This window comes from Leishmania martiniquensis, chromosome 30, assembly GCF_017916325.1.
Source record: "Leishmania martiniquensis isolate LSCM1 chromosome 30, whole genome shotgun sequence".
Taxonomy (NCBI): Eukaryota; Euglenozoa; class Kinetoplastea; order Trypanosomatida; family Trypanosomatidae; genus Leishmania; species Leishmania martiniquensis.
This window is the reverse complement of record NC_090165.1, coordinates 348,265-357,260: the sequence shown is the minus strand read 5'-3', so window position 1 is coordinate 357,260 and position 8,996 is coordinate 348,265. Positions and strand designations below refer to the sequence as shown.

Sequence of the window (8,996 nt, the reverse complement as noted above, 5' to 3'; positions counted from 1 at the left end):
GAACTCACTCGTCCAGGTCTGGCTGCTCTAGGGCGCTGCGCCACTCGATGCGCGTGAGCACTCGCCGCTGCAACGTCTTCGCTCGCTGGCGCGCATTGAAGCCTCGCACAACGCTCAGCATCAGCACGGCAGATCGATTGCGCAGCGCCCAGCACGCCACATGACGCTTTTCCCTATGGTGCACGTAATAGCTCACACACATGCGCTGCCGTCTCAAAAAGCCGCGTGCGACCCGCTGCATCAGCGTGACCTCTGCCCACGAGATGGACACCGTGAGCAAAAAATACTCGTGATGGCGGCTCAGGTAGCCTTGTCCAGTCTGTCACAGTAGCAGCAGCACTCTCGGCACCGGCGGCGGAGTCGCTCGGCCCCCTAAAGCCTGGACTGCGGCCCCGAAGCAAGCAGGTTCCGCATTGCCCTCGTTGATACACAGGAGACCTTTTTCGGAAACACCGCCCTCTTTGCCATCATCAGTGTCTTCGTCATCGCTGCCGCAGCTACTGCTGGAGCTCCCTCGCTTCGCCGCCCCAACGTCGATGTGGCCAACGCAGTCCGAGGCGGAAGAGGACATGGCGGTCAGCTCGGCGTCCTCCAGCACCCGCAGATCTGGGACCCCGTCATCTGCCAAAGGCGTGCTGAAATTCGGCGCGGTGACGTTCACAGTATTCGCGGTGGTGCTGAAGCTCAAAGGGAGTGAGTTGATGCTGTCGAGGGAGAGAGCACCGCGACCGCCTGTTGTGAAGATGGAGCCCTCCATGTGAGAGAGCTCCTCCCCTGCAGCAGCGGTGACAAGGCATTGTCGTCGCATGGAGCAGCTTTTAGCAGCCTTATACCCCACCGCTGTGTTGGTCTCATCGCCATGCGGTAGGGCCTGGCACCACGAACGGTGACGGCGGGCTGGGGTGTGGTGACCGGATGAGGTATGCCCCCTCATCGCGCGATGGCCTGAAGCCGCTGGAACGCACGGGAGCACGGGCCAATATGCCCGATGAGCTGGCCAATGAAACTAGTGCGGCAGCGCCTGAGACGAGCCCCTGCAGTTTGGCGAAGTTCGCCGAGGGCGAATCGGAGTCTCGTGCGAAAGGCACACGCAGCGAGGCTGGCGAGTGCAACGACTGCCGCGGCGGCGAAGCTTCGCTACCCGTTGGCGGCTGCACTTTCCCCGCCGATTCTCAGGTGTCCACCAGTGAGGCCGCAGCGCTGCTGCGAGTATCAGCCACCATGACTGTAGCAGGAGGGGGCACAGAGAAGGTAGTGCCTTCACAATACGCCTGAGTCGCTCCCGCTTCCTGGCCATCCCCCATGCGTAGCCGCAGCTCCATCCACAGAGCCATCGGTAGCTGTCTGTGTTGGCCCACGCAGTGACTCCGAGGTAAACACATGCGATGGCGAGTTGATGAGCAACGCGCCGGACCTCTGCTTGGAAGATGGAAGGGACGGCGGAACAGCGCACTGCGCGCTGTTGGGGGTCAAGGGCACCGTCTCCTCCTTGCCGAGCAACGCGGTAGCGGCCCAGCAATCACCTGCGAGCCAGGCACTGCTGCCTCCGATGCCCACCCCGCCCGCGAGCCCCGAGAAGCTGGGCTCCATCTGCGAAAGCGACGAGGCGGGGAGTGCGATGGCGGGTAACTTTCAACCGTCACCAGAGCTAAGGTGCCGTTGCCGTGGCAGCGACGCACCGAGCGGCGGACTCGCACAAGACGCGGATGGCGTGCTATGCGGCAATGACGCAGTCCAAGGCGCCAGGTCACTCGCCTGATACGTGAAGAGTGACCCCAGGCCCACGATGGCGCTCAGTAAGGCGGAGGCACTTCCACCAGCGCCACCAACCCCAAACCCGCTGCCCACACCATCCTCTTCCACAGGTGTTACACTGGAAGACACCGTTGCTGTTCCCAGAAGCACCCGCTTCAGAAGGCTATGGGGCCTCCTCTGCCGCTCCCGACACCCCTCTTCACAGTGACGCCTGATGAGATACCTGCGGCCAATGCGTTGAAGCTGCAGCAGGGCACCCGCAGCCATGGAGACAGCGAGCCAGCCCCCTGGCACAGAGAGCCGGCGCCACGTTCTCCGCGCCTCATCACGCGACGTTGGACCGCGCGATCTACTTTTTCTGTGGTGCTCGCCGACAGCCCTCTCGCAATCGATTCATCGAGAAAAGGCATGCTGCAGCTGTGAGCGCCCGAAAATGGCTGCAGAACGCTCATCGAGCCATCCGTGAGTTCGCGGAGGGTAGAGGCGACAGTCTTCTCAGCGGTGTCCAGCATCTTCAGCGACGTCGGCGATCCTCTCTCTTAGTCTGCGGCTGAGGAGTGGTTGGGCTGCATCAGTTCCAGTTCCACGCCCGCAGAGTGGTTCGAAGAAGACAAGTCCGTGGCGACAGGGGTCACAGTGGAGAAAGCTTCGATCCTATTCGAGACCAGCAACGTCTGTGAAGCGGCGTTGTGCTGCCGCGATGGCGACTCGGGTGTCACCAGTGCGCACTTATCGCTAGAGGTAGTGGATGCCTTCGACGCGGTAGAGGTGATTGGAAACGTCAACGGGCCGAAGAAGCTATGCAGCGGCGGCGGTAGAAAGCCCTATAGCGGCTGCGTCGCCAAAGCCCGGTGAGGCGGCACCACCGCCACCGTCGTGTTGCCTCTACGCGATGCCAGGACATAATCAGCTTTGACGGCCCCCATGGCAGGCGGCGTAACCACCCCGTGACGGGGCGTGCTGAGAGGAGCAGGCGAGGCGCTTGCAGAAGCAGTGGCAGACGAGTGCGACAATGGGTCGGGTGTGACCAACATGGGATGAGGCGAGTGCGCCACGGGGGGTGAGGCGGCGGTAGCGGCCATGGGCGCGGCAGCGCGATCGGCGTAGCGACTGGACAGATGCCGAGAAGGCCTTCGAGGGTCACGGCGGGCCGCGTAGCCGCGCCCGACCGCCTGTATAAGGCACGCCACCAGGTTCCTAAGCAGAGCGGCGGCGCCAACCCACTGAGAAAGGAACGCAGAGCTGGATCCAGGCGGTGTTGAAGTGGCCGCCCTGACGCTAATTGGATCACCGAGAGGCTGTGTTGGGATGGCCAGAGTGCGTCTCAATAGGGGCAAGGAGAAAGGCGGCCACATGTCACCGTCGCCCAAGCTGGAGGCGACACTACCATCATCGGAGCGCCGCTTCCAGTGCGAGGGAGCCACGCTGGGCGGGCAGCGCGAAGACGCAGCCGGTCCAGCCGCGCCGTCATGCCCACCGGTTCCCGACGCGGTGACAACCTGCGCATGACTGGTGTGCTCACTGGCGGACTTGTAAAGCGGAAAGCCGACCAAGAGAGCCGTATCGGTGAGGCCCCGACGCTCTGCAGTGTGGACATTCATGTTCGCGCTGAAGGGCCGCGAGTTAGGGGTGCTGCCCTCCACATCAGAGAGGTTGCTCATTAGCAGCCGCAACGAACTCGCAGACGCACTCGCGGCACCAAAGGGCTATCTGCCGATGAAGCGGTCGCCACACACAACACGGCCCGTTCACTTGGCGCGTGCCACTCGCCCGCTGCATCTCCGCATCGCCACCGGCGCCAACGCAGCTGCTGCAGAGTCTCCTATTGCAGGCGTACACTTGCCTCTGTGCAACGCAGCCTCGGTGCTAGACGACAAGGAATCCCGCGCAGCACTGCCACTACCAGCGCTGTTCGTCATGTGCTGCGCCGGTGTGATAGTGCTCCCTGCTCGTGACCTGCGCGTCCGCAGCCGTCCACGTGTGAGGCGGATTCGCTGACCGGCAGGAGTCGGACCCTGCCAATGGAGACTGGAGTCGAAACAGCGTGCCTGTAGCACTCGGCGCAGAAGTCGCCGCCGCCTCCTCCCTTTGCCGAGGTGTGAGGCCCACCGTGGTATGGAGCGAGCCTGCATCTCGCGTACGCCCCGGCAGCAAGGTGGAAGAGCAGCGCGGGCGTACGAAGAGCCGGCGCACCGCCATCGCAGGACCTACGCACCAGCGCTGCATCATCGCCACTAGCCTCGGTAATGTCACCACCACCACCATCACCACCACCCCAGAGATACTCGCACGAAGCTCTTCGGCGCAAAGCACGCGAGGTCTGGCTCCAGCTGCACCAGAAAGCTGCAGTCCCCGCTGGCGGCTCTGGCACAACAGCACCGGTCGGGCTTGCCGTGCACAACAACGCGACAGGAAAGTCTGGAAAGGCGCTGATCAGCTGCTCAGCAGAGAGGAGGAGCACACAGTCTCTGCCACCCCTACATCGCGGTGACGCAGCCTCTGCACCGCTGACGGACTCCACTGCGAGGTTTTGCTGGACAGTATGGCACGGGAAAGCGACTCTGTCACTCATGTGGTGGCTGCCACAGCCGCAGCCGCCGCGCTGATCTGAGTGCATGACGATCCACACAGCGATGGGAGCCAACGGGGGAGGGGGACGGATGGAGCAGATCGATGGTGTGCGTCGAGACACAGTGCACGCCTTCACATCAAGAACGCAGAAAGGAGGGAAGAAGACGCGCTGGGCGTCGTCACTGAGAGGGCCGTGCTGGCTCAAATGAAGAGACAATGAAGACTGCATGGGCGACAGGGTCTTCGAGGTTGGCGTTCCCCACTGCGGCCGCAGTGACGATAGGCGGCGCCACGGCGCCTCCGTGAAGAAAAGAAAGGAAGCCTTTGATATTCACCAGCTGCGACCGGCCATCCGCTGACGGAGTCGTTGGGCAACACAGCGCGGCAACGTGGCCTTGCAAGGCGCGCTCATGGAGCAGCGGGGCTGAAAGGGCGAGATAGACGCTGTAGGGCACCCAACACGATTCTGCCGCTTAGGTACGCGCGGTACCGGTCTGCAGCATTGTTGAGCGTGGCACGCCGCTGTCGCTACTGGTTGCGGAAGGTGAGGCAGGTGAGGTGCGAAGGACGCGAGATCCGGCGGTATTCGTCTTCGCGCTGGCATACGCTGTAGAAGCAGCGGGAGATGACATGCAAGTGATCGTAGAGACAAGCCCATCAAGCGTTTGTGCTGGCAGCGGTGGCGGCGGCGCAGGTGCCATGGCCAAGGACATGGCATTCATGCGTGCATCTGCACCAGCGGGCGCCCTCTACGCAGAGATGCGTGCCACCCTCGATGCGGTTCTCGCGGTAGATGCTGGTTGTGCGGTAAACTCGTCTACTGAAACCGTTTCGCCCGCAGTCCCGTTGGCACTGCTGTGAGTCGAGGCAGACCACGTCAGCGCCGCCTGCCACTTACCGTGCAAGCCAAGATGAGCCTTCTCCCGAGGAAAGTCGTGCTCGCCACGTGTACGCGCTGAAGCAAAGGCGCCTCGGAGGCAGGAATCACCATCAGCGAGTTGCTGCACCTTGGTGACGCCAGCAGACTGTCCCTCAAGCAGCACCGCGCTCAGCATCAGAGATGCGGAATGCACACCACCAAATAGAAACGTTGTAAAGAATAAAAAAATGCACCGCCACTGAGGCTGCGGAATGAATCACAGCGCGGAAAGAAGAGAGGGCGTGAAGGAAACAGTGCGAGAGAGAGAAAGCGCGGTGCCCGGCGCGAGCGAAAGAGTCACACGCACACTTACACACACACACACGCACATGCAGCCGGAAAGGGAGAGAGAGTCAAGTTGTACAGCGCGTGTAAGATGAAAAGGCCACCAGATCACAGAGCAGCCCGCTGAGGAAGAAAGAAAGAGGGGTAAAGAGAGATGCATGTAGGGACGGAGGGAGCAGCGCAGAGGACAGCGCAGGATAAGGCGCAGCGACAACAGCTAGTTGATGAAGACAAAGAGGGAAGAAGAGAACCGCGACGAGGAAAAAGAAAAGAGGGGGAGGGCGCCATCAACTCGGAGATGACAGAGACAGAGGGAGCGTACATCCACACCGCGCATACACAAAAGCGATAGCAGAGGACCCGCCACAGGACAGCTCCGCCTTTCCTCTTCGTTCACCTCTCTCCATCTTTTCAGCACACCAAGGAGCTCTTGAATGTATACATATATATATATATATATACACGCCTGTGATGAGCGCCAGCTAAGTGGACTCGCTCAATGTTGGAAGTGGGGAGGAGCTGGCGGTGACAGCGGCGGTTTACGCGTGTGACTAATGTGCGTTGTGGACAGGTGTGCAATGCACTCCGCCATGGGCGCACACTCACGCTGAGAAACACACCGCACGCAGTGAACGAGGTGCTACACAAGACAGAAAGAGGGAAGAGGTGCGGACACACAGAACGGTGAGGTTGAGAGGAAGAAGGCGGCAGACAAGCGACAGGGCGCGTGTGTCGGAGGTGGGCAGGGGTCATTGAGGGCCACACAATGGGAGGAAAATGGAGGGGAAGCAGAGCACCCACACAGAGACCTGCGCAGGAGGGGAAGGGGAGGGGTGCGAGATGAGTGTACGCACAGAATAGAAAGTGAGAGGGAGGGAAGGGAGGGAGAAGGGATGGGCGATAGGGCGAAAGAGTATGCCACAAAGGGAGAGGCGAAGATGTCTTTCTTATTTTTTTCTCTTCTTGCCGGTTTCTCTGTTCGCAGAAGGGTGGGCAGAGGGGCGAAAAGGGAAAGGGGCAGAGAGACGAGGGACGGGGGGAGGGGAGAGGGACTGATCGGCGGGCATGTTGGCACGCCGACAAAGGTTGGGTGAACAATGAAAGGAGGGGGAAATATCATCAGCTGCGTCGACAGGACGCGAAGGGAAGGTGCGTGTGTGTTTAGTGCGTGCAGCAGTGAGCCTGCACCAAGGTCGAAGCCGTAAAGGCCTATCCGGGACTCGTTTGCCGTGCCATGGGCGCCTCTCCACCTCTCTTTGTTATACCGATCGGTGCGATATCAGGGAAGAGAACACAGCGAGTGCCCGAGTGCCGGAGGGGGGTGGGGGCAGTGGAAGGCATCCTGATGTATGCGCGTGCAGAGGTACGTTGAGAAGCTCTACGAAGGCCTACAGGATCGAGTGCGCTTGCGATACGTTGATGAAAAGGTCTGTGTCTGCCCTCCCTCGCACTCGGCAGCCGCGAGCACCCGAAGACACGTGAGGAGGAGTCGTCGTTGGCTCCCCCACTGGATGACGCGCTCGCCCGGTGGTGGTGGGGGAGGGGGAAGGGGAAGGGGCGAGTCGAGTGGAACATCGAAGAAAAGCAGAGGAAGAGGAAGAAGAGCCCCTCGCACGCACGAGAAAGGAAATGCGGTGGCAGCAGTGAAGAAGGGGCGGAAGCCACGGTCCTAAAGAGTCGACGGGGGAAGAGAGATTGCAGAAGTGCCCCAGGTACCACTCGCCTCCTCGTCGGTGAGCCCCGCCCCCCTCCCCTCCCTACACTGCATCCGTGCGGTCAAAGATATAGGAGGAAAGGCATACACGCATCACAGCAGGGTGACGCCGGGAGCGAGAGAGAGAGAAGGGGTGGGCGCGATGGAGGATGACGCTCACGCGCCAGAAGGAGCGTTTCACGTAGAAGCGGAAGTGGGGCAGATAAGAAAGTGCGGCAAAAGCAGAGGTGATGAGGTTGGGAGGCACTCCTCCCCCCTTTACCCTCTCCCCCTCACCCACCTGCAGAGGATTGCTAAGAAGACGCTTGGCAGCTACCGCGTCCCCGCCCCTCTAAGCCACATGCATCGCCATTACTGCTCTTGCTGAGAAGCGGGCGGGAAGCGGAGGGGAGAGAGAGAGCGTCTGAGGGGCTTCTGATGTATGACTTCGTCTTAAGCACGATGGCGTCTCTTCAGCGCAGTGCAGCACCTCTCACCTATTGCAGCACACACGCATCACCACGCAACGGGAAACATACGCATGAAAAGGAAAGGCGTGAAGAAGGCAGTGCGGGGAGGGGAGGAAGGCGCAGAGCGCCGGTGCGTACCCTCAGTGAATGTTGCAGTCGCACGTGGGTGAGCGCCAGCGGTAGCGAATTCAACAACGAGACGTCCCCATACGAAGACGCGAGGGACAGCGACTAATAGAGGAAGGAGTGGGGGGCGCATGTTCTAAAGAACGGCAAGACGGCGTGTAGGCGTGCCCCGCATTGCATAACGAAGAGCCGATAAGGAAGAGCGGTGGTTCGGACGACATGCGCGATGCCGCCTCTTCCTCCCTTTCTCAGACAGAGCTCAGCAACTCTGCGCGCTCCTCGGTGATGAAGCGGCACAGCTCGCCAAAGCAGCGCAGCTTCGCTACCTCCTCTGGTGCATCCAAACCTATCACCAGCCAGCGGAAGAGTTCGCTGTCCAGCTGCTTCAGGAGTGTGTCGTACTCGTCCAGCATGGACGCGTCAAGGGTCTCAAGCTTGCACCGCGCGAAGTGGCCAAAGATAAGGTCCATCTCCACCATGCCGCGGTACCGAGACTGATAGATGAGCCGGCGGCGCTTGCTCTCTACCGTTTCATTGGGGTCGATAGGGCGGGAGTCGCGGAACGTCTCCCCGTGCGAGACCGCCACGCTACGAGCGCCTTCTGCAATCCGCGCCTCTACATCGGATGTGTCCGCCGTACCGGGAGTCGCCAGTTGGCGCAGGGACTGCTCCGGTGTGCCGTCGCCCGTGCGCCACTTCTTCAGCAGTTCCGTCTCCTTCGATGTGGCGGCCTTCGTAGCAGCGAAGCCCCGAGAGAATACTCGCTCGCGCAAAGTCTTGGCGACCTCGGAAGCAAACGGGTTCGGCGCAGCTGCGCCGGGCTTGTCGCTTGTCGCGCTGCTGCACCAGCGCTGAGAAGCAGGCGTGGCGAAAGCCATAGTGACAGTCGCGGCGAGAGGCCCCACTGCTTCTGTTGCAGAGGCGCCTCGCGACGCAGCGAGCCGACGCAGCATATATTTTTTCGTGGCGCGGCGCCGAAGAGACTGTTAGCTGTGGAAGATATAGAAAGCGATCCGCAAGGGGGCGGGGCGGGGGGAGTGATGTGTTGAGAGGAAGGCGACTGCGTGCCTGTGGTGCGGGAGGTGAAACGGAGAAGCTGAAGAGAGAGAAGAGAAAGAGGAGATGGGGAGGGCAGCTTACTGTCGTTGAAGTAGACATCGTTCGGCATGCAAGCCGT

At 61.2% G+C, this 8,996-nt stretch overlaps 2 protein-coding genes across 2 annotated transcripts; both read right to left on the bottom strand.

Moving 5' to 3' along the window:
• Positions 1 to 322: 322 nt before the first annotated feature.
• Positions 323 to 808, bottom strand: LSCM1_03733 (uncharacterized protein; the record flags this gene model as incomplete). The annotated part of the gene is made up of 1 exon (XM_067321266.1): positions 323 to 808. The coding sequence occupies one exon, from the start codon at positions 806 to 808 to the stop codon at positions 323 to 325; it is 486 nt and encodes a 161-aa protein (XP_067176634.1).
• A 7,259-nt stretch (positions 809 to 8,067) lies between these two features.
• LSCM1_03732 (uncharacterized protein) lies at positions 8,068 to 8,772 on the bottom strand (the record flags this gene model as incomplete). The annotated part of the gene is made up of 1 exon (XM_067321265.1): positions 8,068 to 8,772. The coding sequence occupies one exon, from the start codon at positions 8,770 to 8,772 to the stop codon at positions 8,068 to 8,070; it is 705 nt and encodes a 234-aa protein (XP_067176633.1).
• Positions 8,773 to 8,996: the final 224 nt, after the last annotated feature.